This window comes from Castor canadensis, chromosome 17 (genome assembly GCF_047511655.1).
Source record: "Castor canadensis chromosome 17, mCasCan1.hap1v2, whole genome shotgun sequence".
Taxonomy (NCBI): domain Eukaryota; kingdom Metazoa; phylum Chordata; class Mammalia; order Rodentia; family Castoridae; genus Castor; species Castor canadensis.
The window spans coordinates 47,798,893-47,820,474 of NC_133402.1; the positions used below are offsets into that span (position 1 = coordinate 47,798,893).

Genomic DNA, 21,582 nt, shown 5'->3' on the forward strand with positions numbered 1-21,582 from the left:
GTGAGAAAGGAGCTAGGTACCTTCTGGATGACTGAAGGTGATCTGCCCCAACACATGGAGAGGTTTTTACCCACTGCAAGGCAGAAATCTCAAGTCAGCTACTTGTGAGGGAAGACTTAGCAGTGGGACTCCAGGGCAGTTGTGCCCTCTTCTTTGAGGCCTCTTGGAAGGAGCTGTGCTAATCACCTTGCATATGCAGGTGCTTCATTTAACTGAGATTAAGCACCTATGATGTGCACAGCTCAAGGCAGACACATACTGGTATGGCTGGGCATGAACATAATGTGAGAAAAGTAAAGCAAAGTAAAAGCTAACAAACGATGGTAGGGTCTGCTATTTCAGGGTGTTCAGGGAAGGCGTCTGTGCTCAGGTGGCATTTCAGGTGAGACCTCAATTGAAGTGAGGGAGAGAGCTATCTAGAAGAACAACCCTCCAAACTGAGGGAACAGCCAGTGTGAAGGCCCTGAAATGAAAGTGTGTTCAGAATGTTGAAAAACAGTGAGAAAAGGAAAGAAGAGTAGAAGGTAAGGAGGTCAGGGAAATAAAGAGGGACCAGAACTCCAGGCCAATGGCTGGAATTTGAATTTCATTCTCAGTGTAAATTGGAAGTAAAAAAAAAAAATTGGAAAATCTCATTCTAAAAATTTACTCCAAAGCAATAATAATTCCAACACACATAATGGCAATAAGGTGGCGATACCTAGGATGCCTACCAAAAAAGGCAATAAATTACAGACTACGTCCATATTAGAGCATCATATCACAACCACCAAAATAATAGTAAACATGAAGCCAGTGTAGCAACATGAGAAGAGACTTGCTAAGTAATTTATGTTCATACTAATATAAATTATGCGTGAAGATGAACAGAGACTGAAAGTGAACCTAGAAAAATGATCAGCTAGGTGCTGGTAGCTCAATCTGTGATCCTAGCTACTTGAGAGGCAGAGATCAGGAGGATCTTAGTTCAAAGCCAGCCTGGGAAAATAGTTCAAGAGACCCTATCTCAGAAATACTCAGCACAAAAAATAACTGGCTAAAGTGGTAGAGTGCCTGCTTAGCAAGCACGAGGCACTGAGTTCAAACCCCAGTACTAAAAAGAAAAAAAAAACAAAACAAAGACCAGTACTTCCAAAAAAAAGAAAAATGAGTACTATTTACCTTTCCTTCCTTCTTCTCTCCCTCCCTCCCTCTTTCCTTCCTTGTCTTCCTTACCTCCCTTCCTCCCTCCCTCTTTCTTTCCTTGTCTTCCTTCCCTTCCTTCCTCCCTTCCTTCCTTCCTTTCTTACTTTTTTCTTTCTTCTCTCTTATGCTCTTTGCAACAGGGTCTCACTGTTTAGCCTGAACTGACCCAAACTTACTACGTAGCCCAGGGTAACCTTGAACTGCAATCCTCCTGTCTCAATCTTCCCAGTGCTAGGATTACAGGTGTGTGGCACCAGGTCTGGCCACTGTCTTCTTTTTTAAGAATGAGTTTGTGGGTGGCTGTTTTCTTTCTGCAGTAAAATTATTTAGACAGTGAAGAGAGCTTTAGTAGAATAAATCTGGCTGTGATGAAGTAGTTACTCCATTTAGACTCTCAAGGGACATGGGTTAAATGGATTTTGGAGCAGGGCCCATCTGTTTTCCATGTTAGTTCAGTTGGGGCCTGAGTCACCTGTGGGCTAGGACTCACCTCTGAAGGACTTCTCACTCTTTTTTGTCTTTCCTCTAGTGCACTGGAGGCTCTGATCAACTTTGCTTACAACGGCAACCTTGCCATTGACCAGCAAAATGTCCAGTCACTGCTGATGGGGGCGAGCTTCCTGCAGCTACAGAGCATCAAAGATGCCTGTTGCACCTTCCTCCGAGAACGGTGAGGTGATGAGGAGCATGACCCTCCTCTCTGGAATACTCTGCCATATTGCTGAGTCCTTGGTGTATCTAGAGTTTTATGAAGGGAGTGAGCTGGGAAGGTTACTCTACAGAGATGACATTTCCCTTGAAATTAGTGCTGAGCAGTGCCCACTGCTTTGGGCATTTGCATAGCCCTGCTTACCCTCCCTTGGTGTGACATGTACCTCTTCTGATCTTCGCTGTCCAATCTGACCACTAATTTAGATGATTTCTCACCACATTGCTTTATTCAGCATTCCCTAATTGTTCCCTACCCAGCTTCATCTTTGTTTAGATACCTACCTCTACTTGAATTTCTTGACCTTCCTTTTTGTACTTCAGCTTTTTAGGAGCCCACCCAAATTTCACCTCTTGGAATTCTCTACCCTTCTCCCTCCACTCCATTATATGCTCTTTTAGGATAAGGACCATGGATTATATCCTGTTTCCAGTGCTTGGCAAATGACTTCACAGTTCTCCCATGACCTTTTAACTGAGCAATAAGGTTCTTCTTCCCCCTCAGGAGACAGAACTCCCATTGTAAGGTAAAAGCATTTAACTACCAGCGGCTTTGGGATAAGGGTTGGTGCTGTGCCGCACATATGCAGGGAGAAACCAGAATAGCACCTCTATGAGTGTGGTGCTATCCTTTGATTGCCTGGCCTGATGATCATCAGCATTTCTTCTACCTCAGCTGTGCTCTCATGAACCTCATCCCCTCTTAGAGTTGACCTCTCATCCCCCAATTTCCACTCCACCAATCCAACTGAGCAACTGAGCTGTGGCCCCTTCCCGTGTGGTGCTCATGGGCGTCACTGAGCACTGCCATGTGTGTTGCTAGTCATAATAACCATGGTAGTGACACCTCAGACACAGGGACATTCATCAGCTAGGCACAGGGTGAATGGTTTCATCTTTAGGTTGGTGGTCCTGTGTCTGGTTTTGCAGATGAAGACCTTGTAGTGACAGTATAGTCCCAGAACCAGGCATCCTGGGATGCCTTCTGAACAGTTTGGAGGGTTACATGTGGAGATGTGTGGGGTAACACACTGTCTTTCCTACTCATTTGTGGGCTTAAGGACACAGACTAGATTTAGTTGATCTCTTTGTTTCCATAGAATCTGGAGAATGACTTTCTGAAGTAGGCAAAGGATTAAGTTGGCTATTCTCATACCCTCATCAAGGGACAACAGCTCCACCTACGGGACATTGCGTTCATCATTGTCAACCCTCAATTCAGGCTGTCCTAAGGCATTGTTACCTAAAAGATGCTGAATAGTGATTTTTAGACCAGTGCAGTTTTTACATGACTTAGTAACATGTTAGGAATGAGTACTTAAAACATAAAGCCTAGTGTTTCAAGTTTATTTTTGAGATTTTTTTCATTCATCCTGCAGGACCCCTTCTGAGACTAAAGTCCACACCTCATTCCTATCTTTTTTCCCTGCTACAGGCTGTAAACGCTTAGCTTGCTTTCTGTTTTTTCTCCAATAGTTATCATTACTGCCTCTTGGGGTGGTTCTCCCGTGAGCCTGGCTGCAGAATGTGGTGGGGTCTTCCAGCTCCCCCTTCCATGAGCCCTTGAAGAGAAGCATGTAGGCCCTTCGGTTTCAAGGCTTGATTGCCAAGGAGTTGAGGAAAACCCCTGTGATTAGTAAGGAGAAATAGAGGGCACGACAGCACAGAAAAGAGACAATGTCAGCACAGCTCTTAGAGCAATGACTTCTGAGGTCCCTCAGACTGTCTTCTTCAGCTTACTGCTTTTTTCTCCAGTGAGGCTGCAGTTGATTTTCTGTCTTGTGGCCTTTTTCCCTGCCTTCAGATATATGGGCCTCCTTGCTTTTAGGTGAACACTGGAGTTGTATATTTCTGAAACTCTTCTCTCAGAACTAGATTGTCTTTTTTGGCTGGGGAGTGGGGTGGTGGAGGTTGTTTCTATTTTTGTGGTGCTGGAGATAGAACTCAGGGCTTTGCACTTGGTAGACTCTACCACTGTGTTATACCTCCAGCACTTAGGGCTAGAATATAACATGAGATGCATCCATAAAGCAAGTCAGTAACTTACTTAATTCAAGACCCTGCTTCCTGCTGCTCATAAAGAATTATATATTGCGCAGCCTCCTTGCTGACTAAGTTGAGCTGTATCAGTGAAGAAGAAGGTTGTGCAGGGTCTACTGAAAGATGTGGATCTCTTATCTCCCCTCTAGGATTATTGTTCTTCCTGTCTCCCTCCTCCTGAATGGGCCCCTTTTCTGTGTGGCAGTGAAGAAGTGTTTTAGGAGAATGGCCAGATGACTGACCTTGAGCCCTGTGTTCCTCACTGGCCATGCTGCCTTGTCCATGTGCTGCCCCCTGCTCTTGTTTCTTGGCCTTCGAAAATTCAGTTAGGTTTCCAAAACAGTGGACAAAAAACAATAGCTGTGTAGAATTTAGACTAGTCATCAAGCCAGGTACCTCAAGTACTCTTGCCCTTTCAGTCCTTGACAGGTTTGCTGCTGGGAGACATTGGTGAATATTGCTTAGTAAATAAAACTCTGTACCTATAACTATTAAACCACCCTAAGGGAAAAAGAGAGAAAGTAATCTAATGAACAAAAGTAAGCCTGGGAAGTTTTTAATCTAATACCATCTCCTTCCACAGATTATCAGTCACAAAAGCAAAATGAGAAAAGGTCTATCCCCCCCAGAATCTGCCATGTCATCAAGATTTCAGAGCCACACTGGGTTCATTTGGAGTTAACAAAAGCAACCATAATAGAAATTAAAATAGCAGTTAACTTCATACAAGGAACCTTGCTGAATGCTTTTGCCTACATTCTTTTTTTAAATTTTTATTTAAAAATTTTTTTTTATTTTTTATTTTAGAGACAGAGTCTCACTGTGTTACTGTGGCTGTCCTCAAACCCCTTGGGCTCAAGTGATCCTCCTGCCTCAGCCTCCCAACATAGCTGTTGTTTCTGTCCATTGCTTTAGAATCCTAAGTAAATTTTCAAAGACCAAGGAAACAAGAACATGGACATGGCAGCATGGCCAGTGAGGAACACAGAGCTCAAGGTCAGAATGTCACTCAGTCATCTGTCATGTAGTTGAGACTAGATGCACACCAGCTCACCCGGCTTCTATGTTCCTTCTTAATCATGGCCCAGCCCTAGGATGTGGATAGTTGTTGTCATCTACTTTTTCCAGGTGAGGAAATTACTGACGCTTAGGAAAATGTAAGGAACCCACCCAGGCTGACCAGAGGGCAAGACCAGGATTTCCCTGACCCTGATGAGTACAAGTTCCTGCTGGTGCTGTAAAAATGGGCAGAGTCCTGGTTCAATCTCAGCACTACTATTTGCTTGTCATTCCTTGCGTTGCATTTCTTGGTTTCCTTGAGGCTTCTTTTCCATCTATGAAGTGAGTGCAGTTTTTCAGAGTTATTAAAAAGATTTAGGAAGGGGATCAGGAACTAGTGAAAAGGTCAGTTAGAAATGAATCTACTTGGGATGTAACACATGTGTACATGGAAGCAATGCTAGGAATCTCTCTGTATAGCTATCCTTATCTCAACTAGCAAAAACACTGTATCTTTCTTATTATTGCTTATATTTTATCTTCAACAAAATTAGAGATAAGGTCAGAACAGGTTCTTCCTGGAAGTGGGGTGTGGGGGAAGTGGGAGAGGAGGAGAGAAATGGCCCAAACAATGTATGCACATCTGAATAAGTGGGCTGGGTGTTGACCAGTGATAAAGCACTTGCCTCACATGCACAGGGTCCTAGGTTCAATTCCCTAGCACTATATGTATATGATTATGGAGAATGTATATAAAAGACCTAGTAAAGTGTTTGATTCACCGATGGTGTTAGCTGCTGCTGTTATTTCTGGATGTCTAAATAGTTACGTTCATGGATCCTCTTTCTGCCTAAAAAAGTAAAAAAAGTATAAGGTCCCTATGTTAGAGAGGCATCTGTCTCTGTGGTGTAGACTCATTCTATAACTTTGGTATGTTCCTGATGAGTAGAGGTGGAATGTGCCCTAAATAGTAAACCAGGAACAGCAGTGTAGAATGTGGCACATGTTTACCTGTGCATGCTCTTTTGTCCTCTGATAGCTACTACACAGGACTTCCCGAGAACTTGTTCTTCCTTGACATGTAGGGCCCCAGATCCAAGAAGCAAAGACTGGAAGATAATCTGTCTTAATTTTGTACCAGAAGAGTCCCAGAGGGGAACACATGGTGTCACGGGGAGTTTCCAACAACTCTAAGGACAAAATTTGTTTGCTTTTGTTCTGTGACTCAACCTAGAACTATTCTGAAAATTACTGAATATAACTTTCTTCCTTCCTCTATTTGTTTCTTTTCACCTTTTCTTATGACAAAAGGCTTCACCCAAAAAATTGCCTGGGTGTGCGCCAGTTTGCTGAGACAATGATGTGTGCTGTGCTATATGACGCGGCTAACAGCTTCATCCACCAGCACTTTGTGGAGGTGTCCATGTCAGAAGAGTTCCTGGTCCTGCCCTTGGAAGATGTGCTTGAGCTGGTGTCTCGGGATGAACTGAATGTGAAGTCAGAGGAGCAGGTCAGCAGCAGTCTGTAGGCAACATAGGGGATGCTACCCTTCCCCATTGTTTTCTACTAATTTTTTTCTTTTCTTTTTTTTTTTTTTTTTTTTTTTTTGTAAAATTAAGATTTTTAGCCAGGCATAGTGATGTACATCTATAATCCTACGTACTTGGGAAGCAGAAGCAAAAGGATCTTGAGTTTGAGGCCAGCCCAGGCGAGAGCCTGTCTCAAAAACAAAACAGTAACAAAAGGCTGGGGGTGGAGCTCAAGTGGTAGAGCACTTGCCCAGTGTGTTCAAGGCAAAAAAAATTAAGATCATGACATGTATGCAGCTAGTATGTATTACGGGGTTTGTTTTATTATATGTATTTTTCATAAAACTTCCTTATATTTTAGTGTGCAAATAATACTCTATATTTTATCAGCCTCACTTCTCTTATTCTTAGATGTTTGGGTTAATGCCAATATTCATATTAGAACTAACTGAAAATAGCAAGTATGGATAACTTTTTGAAGGATCTTGTTTCAAGAGACAACAGAGCACTGGGTAGTTGATAGGTCAGGAGGGGTTTTGTTTTTTGGTTTTTTTGTTTTGTTGTTGGTGTTTTGAGATAGGGTCTTGATATGTATCCCAGGCAGACCTGTAACTCTTTTTCAGTGTGGGAGTTGTGGGGGCACTGGTGGTGCTGGGTTTAAAACCAAGACTTCCAAGCCCCCAGCCTGGAACTCTTGATCCTCCTATCTCAGCCTCTCCAGTGCTGGACTTTCAGGCGGATACCATCCTATCTGGTGGCATTTGGGTAGTTTTGGGGTTTTGTTTGTGGTGGTGGTGGTGTACTGGGGTTTGAATCCAGGACCTCATACTTGCTAGGCAGGCACTCTACTGCTTGAGCCACACCCCTAGGTGAGAGAAATTATAACATACATGTCTGTTGGGACTTTTCCAGAGGAGAGGGTTGAATCAGCAATGCAAGATAAATGGGAGAATAGTGACTGGATGACTGTTCTGAAGTGAAAAGAGTCAGTCTAGGGCACAAAGGGTGTGTATTTGAGGTGTTTTGGTTTGGTTTGGGGGGGTATATTTGATAGCTTAAGTTATTTACATCCATGGCCTCGGGAGGGAGAGCTACATGTTCTTTTGTGAGTTGTGTTTTCGGCTGAGAATGAATATGAGAGAAGAGTACTAAAAATTTGAGGAGAGGTAGGACGGTATGAAATACTGCTCTAGGGGGGGAGTAAATGGACAATGCTTGGGAGACGGAGAGGGCTTGTTTGGGAGCAGGGCCTGATGAGATTAGTAATCAAGTGAGTGTGACTGAGGGAGATAGGAGCTTGGCATGGGAATGGAGGGCACCTGCATAATTACCATGGAACCCATCCCAGAAGAGAGGTGAGGAAACAGGCCACATGTGGGGAGCTGAGAAGGTAAGAGGGGCATTGTGAAAGACTAATGGGCAGTCAATTCCTGACCTGGGAGGGTTGAAGGTGGTGATGAAGTACTAGCCAATGTAAAACTGTGAAAGAGGCAAAGCTCTTGATAAACCCAGTTATAGTCATCATGGAGGGTGCAGCTGTTGGCTAAGCAAGGTTTAGGTGATGACAGGATCTTCTAAGAACAAAGAAGACAGATCTCGGGGTGACCAAGCAAAGTTAAAATGAAAGTATAGGGTGTTAAGTAGCCAGAAAAGAGGGAAGGGTGATCCTTTCTGATCAACAAAGGTCTGATACAAGTGGTCTTATGAAGATAGTAGGTTATTTTGGGCAGAGTAGTGAGGGCTGGCAGTGATATTAGTTCCAGAGTCATTACCTCTGAATAGTAGTGCCCAGTGGAAAAGTGGACCCTGGGGTTGGGTTGGGGATGCAGCTCAAGCTGCAAGCATGAGGCCCTGAGAACAAACTCCAGTACTACAAGGAAAAAAAAAAAAAGCTGAGCACAGTGGCTCAAGCCTATAATCCTAGCCACCTCCAAGGCAGAGATGGGGGGAATCGAGATTCAAGGCCAGCTTGGGGTCTTGAGACCCCATCTCTGCCATCTTCAGTGGCTGGGCACACACATGGTAGTGTGTACTTATCATCCCAGCTACATGAGGAAGCACAAATAGGAGGATTGTAGCCTTGGCCAGCCCAGGCATAAAGCAAGATTCTATCTCAAAAATAACTGATGCAAAAAGGGCTGGCAGAGTAGCTGAAGTGGTAGAGCACTGGCTTAGCAAGTACCAGGCCCTGAGTTCACCCGCTACGGTACTGCCAAAAATTAAAAAGCAAGTATACCTTGAGCTTGGCAGCATGGACACTGATTTAGAAAGAAAATGCCTCATCTCAAGTTCCTTGCTCTTCCACTAATTATTATGACCTGGAGCAGTTCATACTGATTTGAGCAGTACATCTGTAAGGGCTGTTGGATTTTAGAGGGAGATATCCTTGTGACTGGAGCCAATGACTGGGTGCTTGGAGCCATGCCTTAGGGAAAGGGAACTAGGCTTAGATGAAGAGGAGAGAAGGGCATTCTAGGTGAAGACAGTGTAAACTGGGGAACTGGCACAGCTTGACTGGAATAGAGGATGATTTGAAGTGATAGGGTGCAGGAGCAACAGAAAGAAAGAGAAACTGAAATTTTGTTGTGATACAGAAAGGAATAAGGTACCATTGGTAGGTACTCATTAGGAAATAATGAAAGCTAGGGAGCTGAAACAGTAACCCAGACTTACATTACAAAAGACTGGATCTACTGAGATAACTGGGGATGTGGAGAGAAAGCTCTGGATTCCAGACTCAAATAGGAAAAATTGGTAAGCCCAAGGGATTGCTACGATATGGAAAGTGGCATACTTTCCATATCGTAGCAATCAGGGTGTGGCCTCTGGCTTGCTGCCAGAGCATCTACTCTTTGTCTTGGTAGGTCTTTGAAGCTGCATTGGCCTGGGTCAGATATGACCAGGAACAAAGGGGACCCTACCTGCCTGAGCTGCTGTCCAATATCCGCCTGCCCCTCTGTCGGCCCCAGTTCCTGTCAGATCGAGTGCAGCAAGATGACCTTGTGCGTTGCTGTCACAAGTGCAGGTGAGCAAGGATGGAGCAAGTGCTGAGGACCTGGGTAGAGAAAAGGACTTGGTCACATGTTCCAACTCAGGGAAGGAAGGATTTGGAGCATTTAGTCTAATTCATGGCATATGGATTGACCAGTCTGTCTTAAAACAGAATAGGAAGTCTTGGGTAAGAACCCAAGACTTAGACCAGGAGTAGAGATATGCCATGTGGCAGAAAGGACTGTTCTCTAAGTTACCTGAGTATGTTCTAGCATCTTCATCCACGGAGATATTTGTTAGTGTACGAGTATCTGTACTGTCTGCCCTGACCCTTTTCACACTAGCAGTTGACCTGATGGTACAAATGGAATTTCCTGAGGTTCCTCATCCCCATCAGTAAATCTGTGCATTAGCCTCTAGTAGCTTTGCAATGACAGTGATGGGCAAGAAGAGGATTTGTTTACAGTGTGTGAAACTTCTACCCAGAGAAAGTCAGTAATGACTTGGCATAGTAGAGCTACCAACATAGTTCAGAACATGGTAGCCCAATAGGATTGTGATAAAATCAAAGCAGCAGAGAATAATGTCCACCCTCCAAATTCCTTGTCATATTCACAACAGTGAAATACTTTTCTTCTCTTTTGCTGACAAGATTCTTGCACATATTCAACTCTCCTTTACGTTCTCATCTCAATTGGGATCAGGTGGTTCAGGAGGAATTCAATGGCTTGGTGCAGGCAGGAAGGAATAGAGCTGTGGCTAGTGGTAGCTGTGACTCTATGGCCAGCAGTCCCAAGGGTGCTATCCCAAGAAATGTGAGCCTTTGATCAGCAGTGGGTAGCCATCAAGAACGTACTTAGAAAAAACAACATGGGTTATGGCTTGGAGAGTAAGTTGGAAGGGCAGGCTAGAGTCAAGAAAATCCATGTGAAGCAGTTGGCAACAGCAGCCCAAGTGCATGTGAAGGATGATGGATTACAGTGGTCATAGGGACAAAAAGGAAGATAGTTTTGGTTACACTAGCTGAGGTAGGTTCTGCTTGACTTGCCCCTTCACTTTGGAGCATGTCTCAGTAGCCCTGCAAGGCTTCCCACATCCCATGGGATTTCTGAGACCAAACCTTTCAGAAGGCTTCTTCCAGATTTTCCCTGTGGTTGAGGGTGGAGGAGCCAGGCTCAGAAGTGCAAATATGGACCGAGGAGGAGGATACCTCCTGTCCTAGCATCTTGCACCTTATTCCAGGGACCTGGTAGATGAAGCGAAGGACTATCATCTCATGCCAGAGCGCCGGCCCCACCTGCCAGCTTTCAGAACCCGGCCTCGCTGCTGCACATCCATCGCTGGACTTATCTACGCTGTGGGGGGCCTCAACTCAGCAGGTATCTTGCAACTCCCCTTTGCAGAAGAGGCAGTCAGTCTAGCGTGGCCAGCCTAGACTGGTTTCTCTGCTTTGTGCTGTCTCCTCTCTTGCCCCTCTGTATTTGACATCATTGCCCTACAGTTAGAACTTGTCATGTACTCATACTATTTGCATCAGAATGTCAGTGCTAAAAGACCATAAAGAATTAGGTTTGAGATTACCATAGCTAAAATTCACAGATAAGGAAATGGAAGCTCAGAGAGCTTGTGCTATGTTCACACAAGTTGCTTTGGGCAGAGCAAGGACTGAATTTTGGTGTCCAGGTTCCTGAAGCAGCACTCTCCCCTAATATTACATTAGCTACAACATATACTCAGCCCTAGATAGGGCACAGTCAGAGACCCAATTCTGTGATCAGACTATTCACATTTGGTCATATTGAATTCTGGATCAGACTGTGAGAATGTCACCAAGAGAAGAAAGATTATCCACATATACTAGGTGTGCCACTATCAGTATTATTCTTCATATCCCCCTCTTTTGAAGCACATACATTCATGTGTTATCAGCAGCTCTGGCAGCATATGGTCACTTTCCAGCAAAGCCTGCCCAATGTGCTCTCTCCCCTCCTGGGGAAGTTTGTGGGCAGACCTGCATAGTTTTGCTTTAAATTGAAAGTTAATGAGAGGTGGGTACTAGTCTTCTGCCTGTTAACCATATGACCTAGAAAAAGTTAAATCCTCAACTCAATAAATGCTAGAGTATAGCAAGTGCTGAGTGACCTAAAGCGACACATAACAAGTAAAGGAATTATTTTAACTGATCATTATAAAAGCTGGTGAAAAAGGTAGGGTTAGAATTATTCCTTGCTTCTCTGACTAATATTTATTGAGCACTAAGTATATTCTAGAACTGTACTAGATGCAATACCTATCCTGCCATTTAATTCTCATGATTGCTGTGCTTTAAATTTCACTTGTGAAACAGAGGATGGGGACACAGGGCAGCTTGCCAAAGGTTACTCACTAGTAAGTGAAAGATGGCATTGGGACCCTTGCCCTTCCCTCTAGGCATGCCTCCTGCGTTGGAGAAACTCTGCATCCATTTGCCTTTATTGTTGCTTTAAGCAGAGGAGGTAGAGGTACCTGATTGTAACTGTAAACATCTTCTCTCAAAAGTAAATGCCTCCTGCCTCATGCTGACTTTCCTAAAAGAAGTAGGGTTGAGGTTACCATGGCTGAAATTTCTTAGTGGGCTCTCATGCCCTGGGTAATTGAAGAACTAATAGAATCAGCTCAAATGTTCCATATAATCAATGCCCAATAGCTGTGATCTAAACAAGTGGTCTCATTTGTTTTAATTTGAGTAGCAAATTTTTATGCAGGTGATTCCCTGAATGTGGTGGAAGTGTTTGACCCCATTGCCAATCGCTGGGAGAAGTGCCATCCCATGACAACAGCCCGAAGCCGTGTGGGCGTGGCTGTGGTAAACGGGCTTCTCTATGCTATCGGGGGATATGACGGCCAACTGCGACTGAGCACTGTGGAGGCCTACAACCCGGAGACGGACACATGGACCAGAGTGGGGAGCATGAACAGCAAGAGAAGGTATTCTGGAAGCTATGTGCAGGCTGTGCCCCTACACTCAGTGTCTGTGGAGCGCCATGCTCGATAAGCAGAGGCACATAATGAAGTAAAACACAAGCTTTGGCCTGGTTATGCCTTGCATTCAGGTCAGCCACTGCCAGCACCTCCTGAGGGTGAACCCCTACCTGCTCAAACGTAATTACCTGCCTTGTCCTCTGAGGAACTTGGGAAGACAAGACATGGACATGAGGAAATTGTGTTGTTATTTAAGTGCCAGATAAGAGCTGAAATTGTGTGTTGTGGAAGATTTAAAGAGCAAAAGAAAGTAGACTGGAACATCTGGAAGATTTCAGGGAAGAAGTGGGATTAAAGTTGAAACCTGAAAATAAGGAAATTTTAACTTTATTGATTATGAAAGGAATCCAAGTGGGTTTCCTTTTTTGCTTTTTGTGGGGGGTTTTTTGTGGTTCTGGGTTTTAAACCTAGGGATTTGCACTTGTGAGCCATTTTTGTTGTAGGTATTTTGGAGATAGGGTCTTGCTTTTTGTCCTGGTCAGTCTGTACTGTGATCCTCCTATTTTAAGCTTCCTACAATCAATAGAATGACAGGCACACACCACCACACCCAGCTTTTTTCTTTTTCTTTCTTTTTTTTTTTTTTTGTAGGGGGTGTAGGGAAGAATAACTGGGGTTTGACCTTAGGGCTTTGTACTTACAAAGCAGCTACTCTACTGCTTGACCCACATCTCCTGTCCATTTTTCTCTGGTTATTTTGGAGATGGGTGATATCTTGAAATATTGCCTAGACTGGCCTTGAACTGCAATCCTCTTGATCTCAGCCTCCCCAAGTAGCTTGGGATCATAGCTGTGAGCCACTGCACCCAGCTATTGGCTGAGGTGAGGATCTCACTAACATTTTTGCCTGGGTTGGCCTCAAACTGCAGTCCTCCTAATCTCAGCCTCCTAGGTAGCTAGGTTTACAGGCATAAGCCACCAGTGCCCAGCTCCTAGGTGTTTTGTTTTTTTTTATACCTTCCCCTCTATCCCTGAACTCTTGCTACACATGTGCTCTTACTACCCAGGGACCACCTGCAACAAGGGAGTGTGTTCTGCACTTCAGGGTCACACACATTCCCTAGTACATAGGTGTTTGCAAAGTAGACCAAATTTATATGTCACTGAATACACTCTGGCTACTTGTTTCCTCAATAAGGTGTGGGATTAGAGGACATCCCAGTAGTGCCTGCATTTAGCCTTCCTAGTCCAGAGATGACAGGTGTCATCTTTCCTTACATCAAACATGTGGTGTGGACAAGTTCCACTCTTCTGTCCCTGGGAGGCCAAAGCAGATGAGTGGTTTCAAATGGCATGCTAATATTTCTCCTCAGAGGACTGACAGAGGAGAGGAAACAGTCCTAGGCCTCCTGCCCATTTAACCAGAGCAGCTCTACATTTATCTTTTGAATTTCCTTGACATATGCCCACTTTTAAGGGGGAACCTTACATAAAATTTTTAAAGAAGCAGTTTGAAAACCACTGAACTAATTGGTCTTTAGTGGTTTATATAATGCTGTGATCTAAGTATTCTCCTTACAGACCCATTCATTTTGCCATGCTCCAGGGTCTCTCTAAGATTAAGTGACAGATTGTGTGGTGAGGAAGTCCTTTGCCACATAAAAGTGATATACACGGTCCATATTCAGCAGTATTAGCATATGGTCATGAGCCAGGAGGAATCTGCCTTTGTAGCAATAAGACCAGATTCATAAAAGGTCCAAGTAGGTTCATGTTGAAAGAACAAAAAAATATTCACATAAAATCTCCCAAGAATGCTCCCAGTTCTTCCCTCTCTCCATCCTCACCCTGGTGTTTCCCCCTCTGCCCCTTGGACACTTTGCAGCTTTCTGTGATTAAAGGACTCATTGCCCAAATCCCCAACCATAAGTACCTTTTTTGCTTTGACTGCAAGCAGTTGGCTTTCCTTGTGTGTCTGCTCTGGGCCATTTCCTTGCTTTGAGTCAGTGGATGTGGAGTGTTGTCTGGGAGGAAAGTCCTCTGAGTATTCCTTTATTTCACTGTGGTTAATGCCCTGGTATTAGCAGCATGGACCCAGTCTCTTTTAAATTATAGGTTACCTTAAAATGTTCTTAAGTCAATTCTCTCCTGAATCCCACACAGCTCTCCATCATGCCAGTTAGTGACACCCTCCTTTCTGCCCTCTTTCCTTCCCATCTCCTCTCCTCTTCCAGGCCACCTTCTTGGAGCTTTCTTGCACTGGACTATTCCAGTCCACACTGATCAGTACATTCCCTTCTGTCTTCATACTTACCATTACCAGTTACCAGTCTCTTACAGTTTGAGAGCACTTTTTTTTTTCTTGCAGTACTGAGATTTGAACTCAGGGCCTCATGATTGTTAGGTAAGCGCTCTACCATTTGAGCCATTCCACCAGCCCTTTTTTTGTTGGTTTTTTTTGAAATAGGGTCTTGCTTTATGCCTGGGCTGGCCTGAGCCACCACACCCAGCTTGGGGGCACCTCTTAATTCATTCTCATATCATTGAATGAATGGCTGTCATCAATACTATAATAAAGAAGCCACTATGGAGGTGGATTGGGAGAGAATAATTCTTGGTGAGAAATCCAGCAAGTTTCTTGAGGAGAAAAGGGAATTTAACCTGCACCTTAAAAGTAAAGTAGACCCTTAGCACAGTGAGGTAGGAGGTAAGCATTTGGGGCATATCAAGGACTAAAAACAGATGGGATGGGAGGTAACCCATGGCAGAGCCATGTGGGGCAAGAGAAATTACAGAGCAGCTTCTGTAGCCTTAATTTTAAACTTTTACCTAGTCACATAACTGGAATGTAGGTCTATTCTAAAAAGAGGCACTTGAAAGGTTAATTTCTCAATGGGTATAACAGGCTGCCCCACAAAGGTCAATCTGGGATGACAGCTTTGTCTGTTTCAGTGCCATGGGGACAGTTGTGCTGGATGGGCAGATCTACGTCTGTGGAGGCTATGATGGCAACTCTTCACTCAACTCTGTGGAGACCTACTCACCTGAGACAGACAAGTAAGGACTCTAGCAACCCAAAAGCTTAAAAAAAAAATTAAAACTGCAGATTTTGACTTAAGATGCTTTCATTTTGTTTGGTTTTGTTTTACGATTGGGTCTTGCTTTCTTGCTCAAGCTGGTTTCAAACTTCTGGGCTTCTGTTATCCTCCCATCCCAACCTCCCAAATGCTGGGACTACAGACCTGCACTACCATACCAAGCTTTATTTAAGCTTCTTAAAAGAGTAAAGAGTGTCTTATTTTTTTGCCTCTATAATACTTGGCAGGTAATAGATTTAACAACCTCTTGGTTAAATGAATCTTAATAAAAATTTTAAAATAGGAACATTTATTTAATGGTCTATACCTCTTATCCAGATCAACCCATTTTAATGGAAATGCAGACAGAAGAGGTTAAGAGGTGAATGAAAGTTCCAGAGTGGGTAAGGTATGATTTAGAAAAAAGAAGAAAAAAGTTGTATGGTCAAATAAGCCTAGGAAACGTTGACATCTATTCCCCCAGAGTCCTTGTTTCTCTATAATATATGTTAACAATGCAAAGGGTCTGGAAAATTCTACAGTAAGTAACCCTGTTTAATCTTGTTATTTCTGTAACACCTGTCACCACTTTGTGGTGTGATTTTGTGAAGAACACTAACAAGATTAGCCTGATTTTTTTTCATTTTGGTATTTGAATCCTCTCATCTAATGTAACAAAATGTAAGAAAATTAGTTGGGTGGACTCAGGATGCTTTTAAGCTACTGTTCTATCACTTAACCACTTATTATGTATTAAACAGCTGAGTGTGGTGGGGTACATCGAGATTATCCTACCCTGGAGACCTCTTATCTTCCCTGGGTCTGGGGGTGGCAGGATGTCTTTTGAAGTGAAACCCATCATGAATAGATAGTGTGAGATGCTTGTTGTAGGCAGGAAGACATCCTGCCTACAAACAAACAAGAGGCTCTCATAAGAAAGTGCTTATCACTGTGGTTCAGGACAACAGTTAAGATCTAGTGGGTTGGAACACAGAGTGTGGAAGGGCGGCAGAGCAGGCATGGGAGGTACGTGGTACAAGGGGAAACTGGAAGATGTGTGAAGATCACATGATAAAGAAGGACACTAAGGAACTTGGACTCTGCCTTAGAGGAGAGAGTGAGAAGCCACTGAAGGGACATGGTACAGCCCCTGGAGGAGCAATTCCTCCAGCTGTGTGGATCTGGGGTAGAGATGGCCTAAAAAAGCCATGTCACCTGTAAGGAGGCTATTGTAGTGGTCCAGGTGAGAGATCAGAGTCTAGCAACAGAGGTGGCTAGAGGTGGTCCCATTAGCAAGACCAGGGAGTACACATCTTGTAGATGTGTAAGAGAGGCCTTCTTTGAGACGTGCTAATTTGCGTGCCCATGGAGACAGGTTGTAGGCTGAACCTTGGGCAAGAGGCAGCAGTGTCATCAGTAGAAATGGAAGGAAAGGTGATAAAAGGTGGGGAGATTGTCTGGGACATAAGAGGACACAGCACAGTTTACCCAAACCTTGCTAAGTGCTCTTGGGAGAACAGGAACCCTGAATCTCATGCCCTACCCCTCCTATTTTGACCTTTTTCTGAAGGTGGACAGTGGTGACTCCGATGAGCTCAAACCGCAGTGCTGCTGGGGTTACAATCTTTGAGGGCAGGATATATGTGTCAGGTGGCCACGACGGTTTGCAGATCTTCAACAGTGTGAGTCTGGGCTCCTGGGCTAAGAGTACCTACTCCTTCCATCTTATTTTCAAAAAAAAAAACATTCAGCCCTGTCATTGCTGGATAAAGCATCATTTAGTGAGATTCCAAGCTGTCTCCTATACCCACTAAAATTCTTAACTTTTAGAGAAGTGCCAGAATGTACAAAGAAGAGGTAAAGGAAGTGTAGTCACCCTTGTCCCCTCATTCAAGTGTACATGGCATGCTGCAAAAGACCTTTTCAAATTACTGCCAAAAGTAAACTCAAAGTACATATCAAGAGTGAATTGCAAGCAGTTATATTCTTCTGAACACTGCTTGAAATTGTATTTACATGGCTCAGCAGCCATGTATTAATGTTTTCCAGAGTCAGTCAGTGCTGTGATGCAAAGTTCGGGACAATCACAGGAGACCCCACTCTCATCCCAGCTCTCTGTCATTACCTAGGAACACATCCTTAGGCAGATCCTTTCTTTATTTCCTTGAATGTACACAGAAAGGGTCAGATTTGGTGATCTCTGGCTGCTCTTATGTGCCTAAGAGCACGTGCCAAACTGAGGAGATGGCATTGAACCAGAGCACACACTGGCTGAGCTCCTCATCCGCAGGCCTCCCCACTATTCTGATGCCATGTGGATGTCTGTGCCTTGCAAGGTCACCCCATGGACCAGACTTTGGCTCTGACTGTCTTATAACTGTGCCTCTCTCCCTTCTGCAGGTGGAGCACTACAACCATCACACAGCTACCTGGCACCCAGCTGCTGGCATGCTCAACAAGCGCTGCCGGCATGGTGCTGCCTCCTTGGGAAGTAAGATGTTTGTCTGTGGAGGCTACGATGGCTCTGGCTTTCTCAGCATTGCTGAGATGTACAGCTCTGTGGCAGACCAGTGGTGCCTAATAGTACCTATGCTCACTCGCCGGAGTCGGGTCTCCCTTGTGGCCAGCTGTGGGCGCCTCTATGCAGTAGGGGGCTATGATGGACAGTCCAACCTAAGCTCAGTGGAAATGTATGACCCAGAGATGGACCGCTGGACGTTTATGGCACCCATGGCATGCCATGAGGGAGGGGTTGGTGTGGGCTGCATCCCTCTTCTCACCATCTAAGACAGGGTGGGATGTGGTTGGGTAAGGGATCTGGTACAAACGTAGGCACTTCCTTCCAGGGAGCAATCCCTCTCAGGAGAGGTGGTGGACCACTGAAGATGGGGTGAAATGTGAGCTTGCTGGAGGTACAGTTTTTCCAGGTGCTTAAGTCCTCCTTCACTGTGTTGCCCTGGTGACCTTAGGTCATCAAGATGCACAGCACAGGACAGAAGCCCCTCTGGTTCCACAGCCAGTGACACAGAGCTGCTTTGCTGGTCCACATGTCCACAGGCTCCCTCCAAGCTCAGCTCTCACCTGCTGCAGCGCTCTGATCTACCCATTTGCAGAATGCCTTCCATCTGATGCTCCTCTTTGCCTGTCTGTTCATGACTACAGCCATGTTGTAGTCAATTTGCCATTGGGAGGCTGCAGAGGCCATGCCTATTGAAAACTGGGGTATAGCTGGGGGGGAAAGGACACCCCAAGTGCTATTACTGCCTGTGGTAGTGTGGCTACAGCAGCATGCTGGTGGCACACAGCCTGCTCATTCTTCCATCACAGGGTACAGAGGATTTTGTCCTTGTCTCCAAATAAGCAGGGAGAACAGAAGTCTTTCCTATGTCTGATTTTGGGATTTAAGTGAGGCCTTTTGCATCTTGTCCAGGAGTAATGGGAGAAACAAAGATACTTGAAAGAAACTAAGGAAATTTTAACACTTGAAAGAAACTGGAAAAAAATGCTTTTTTAAGTGAACATTTTTTATAGGAAGAAAACATAAAAGACACTAAAAGCAAATACAAGTTTAAATGGAACACCGCCCAACATGAGAATGGTGGTATCCACTCCCGCTTTTGGATCCCAGGGTCCTGAGGCCTCATAAAGCAGTTGGGGTTCCCTCTGAGCCCCAGCATGTCTGGAATCAGTGGATTTTCAACTGGTCCTGTAGCAAGGTGCTCATGGGGTTTTTCTTCACACCCAACATCAGAGGACTTTTTAAATTGTAGGCTTAATGAGTTGGCTGAATTACTGCCACTCTTCTAGGTGGGAGCTCCCACTGTCACTAGAGGCTCCAGATACCCCTGTGATTACCTCCTTCTGCCACCACGGCGCTCATTCAGGACCCCACTCCCACATACATTCCTTTTTTTGACCAGCAGGAAACAGCATGTCTGGCCAGATTCTCACTTGCCCACCTATCATCCTTAGATAATTCTCCTCGTGTTGCTTCTGGGGCACATTGATCATTTGTACCTCTAGAATCTAACCAGGGGCTTGCTCCTACCAGCCATGGGCTAACTTGGTATGGTAACCAGGTCTGCCCTGCCATTCCACTGCTCCTCCATCCACTTGCCAATTCCAGGGGTCTGGCTTCCCTCCAGCCCTTGCCAGACTGACCAGCAAGGTGGACCTTTACATTCAAGCAAAGCTGGCTTTATGACACAAAGAACTAAAGTCTGAAAGAAACTTTTGCTGCTGCGAAGAACAGATTTTATACTTCTTCCTCTAATCTTGGCAGATGACCTTGTGAAGAGTCTCCATGCTCCTTCCTCCTCTCTGGATGGGACCTTAATGTAGCACAGCAGGACCCAAAAAGGAGGACCAGTGCACTGGGCAGTGGGGCTGTCCTTCAACTGCTGCCGCCAAAATCTGGTTTTCTAAAATTCTTCCATAGAGACTAAAAGAAGATGCAATTCCTTTTAGCCTAAGACTGTGTCTTAGGGTGCCACTCTCCACCTGGTTGATTTCTTGTCCCTTGCTGCCTGCCTGGAGTAGCCTGGAAACCTGTTCAGAAAGGCACAATGTAGAGCCCCGGGTATCCCCCACCCTAGGACTGTCAGGTTTACCAGTGTGTGCAATCGCCATGTATTCAGAGGGAAGGCCCTTTGTTACCTACAACTTAGGAACTGGGCCTCTGCTATAAGCACTTGAAAATTATGTTTTTATTTTTAAAAGACTCAACAATCTGATAACTGATATAGTTTAGCCTGGGTTCCTGGTGGAGCTCCAGCATTTCTCACTCCCCTTCAGTTACCTACAGAGGTAGACTGAAGGAGATTGCCGGGGCGGGGGGGTTCTTATTTCCTGTTAAGAGGAATATATCAGTGCTCGTCTTATTATTATGAGCCCCTTTCTTTTGTGAATTTAAAGCAGCACTGACGAGCCTGAATTGTGAAGCCTGGATCAGTCAGTGGGCTTACTGAGTGGGCCTCCTAGGTCCTTAGGATGCCAGCCAGGTTTCACCATTGAGAATGATAGATCATTTTCCCATGGTCTGCTGCTCTTGTAGTGGCATTCCTGAGTCCACTTGGATCAGTCAGTGGGCTTACTGAGTGGGCCTCCTAGGTCCTTAGGATGCCAGCCAGGTTTCACCATTAAGAATGATAGATCATTTTCCCATGGTCTGCTGCTCTTGTAGTGGCATTCCTGAGTCCACTACCACCTATACTGTGCACCTGAGGCTTTTTCCAAGTAAGATCAAGCCAGTGTTTTAATCTGGGCTCTGAGCACAATTGAATAAACACCAATATTTTCACACTCACCTACTCAGTTCCTCAGTCTGAGGACAAATGGCTGGTCTAGCTCTTCAGTGCTGGAGCCTTTCCAATATTACCATGACAAGAAGTGGAATTACCAAAGTATATTGTGGAAAGGATATAACAAGGATAGACATTGTGCTTGGTAGGCTTTGGGATCTAGCCCAGCTCAGAGCAGAGGACAGTGTTGTTCACTGTTCTTGGGCGTTTCACCTTCTTGGATGACACAGAGCCTTCCCTTCTGGGTTTCACCTGAGATCATGACCAGATGGAAAGCTGAAGACCAGCCTTTTGACTTGACCACAGATCAATTAAGTAGAAATTCTGTCTTCCCCATACACAATTTACTGTTTCACAGAAAATCTTTTATTTATAGAACGCATGTCTTTTGTGTTAAGAAACCAAAGAGAAATAAAGAGAACACTCCTAATACTTTTGCCCTTTCCTGACTTATTTTTAAATATTAGAAGTAGATCATATTTTACTGTGATTCATTAAAAATTCATATGAAGTACAAATATTCCTGTGAAAATAAGGAGAAAGCCAAATGTACAGCAAAAGTCCTAGTGAAAAATATGTAGAGACTTCATTTTCTTGTTGCATCTTCATATTTGCTTCTGTCCCAGACTTCCCTACTCTCAAGTTTCCCATTTTCTTCAACTGCCCAAAAACTCCATAGTTCCCCAATTGAAGAGGCTACCCTGATGACTACCTGCAACCAACACCCCCAGCTCCTTTCCTAGGCACTTCTAAGTGCTTTATTTTGGTGCACATGAAAGTTTATGGAAAATT

At 44.5% G+C, this 21,582-nt stretch overlaps 1 protein-coding gene across 2 annotated transcripts in view; it reads left to right on the top strand.

Moving 5' to 3' along the window:
• Window positions 1–21,222, top strand: part of Klhl18 (kelch like family member 18) — a 49,078-nt gene extending 27,856 nt beyond the window's left edge. The window contains exons 3-10 of one of the 2 annotated variants that reach the window (XM_074059736.1): window positions 1,715–1,855; window positions 6,244–6,442; window positions 9,326–9,486; window positions 10,695–10,831; window positions 12,182–12,419; window positions 15,366–15,470; window positions 17,061–17,172; window positions 17,891–21,222. In XM_074059736.1, coding sequence (XP_073915837.1) covers window positions 1,715–1,855; window positions 6,244–6,442; window positions 9,326–9,486; window positions 10,695–10,831; window positions 12,182–12,419; window positions 15,366–15,470; window positions 17,061–17,172; window positions 17,891–18,277 — 1,480 coding nt within the window. In that variant the 3' untranslated portion in view covers window positions 18,278–21,222. The remainder of the gene's footprint in view (window positions 1–1,714; window positions 1,856–6,243; window positions 6,443–9,325; window positions 9,487–10,694; window positions 10,832–12,181; window positions 12,420–15,365; window positions 15,471–17,060; window positions 17,173–17,890) is intronic. The other variant, XM_020162588.2, reaches the window with a different exon arrangement.
• The last annotated feature ends 360 nt before the right edge of the window (window positions 21,223–21,582 follow it).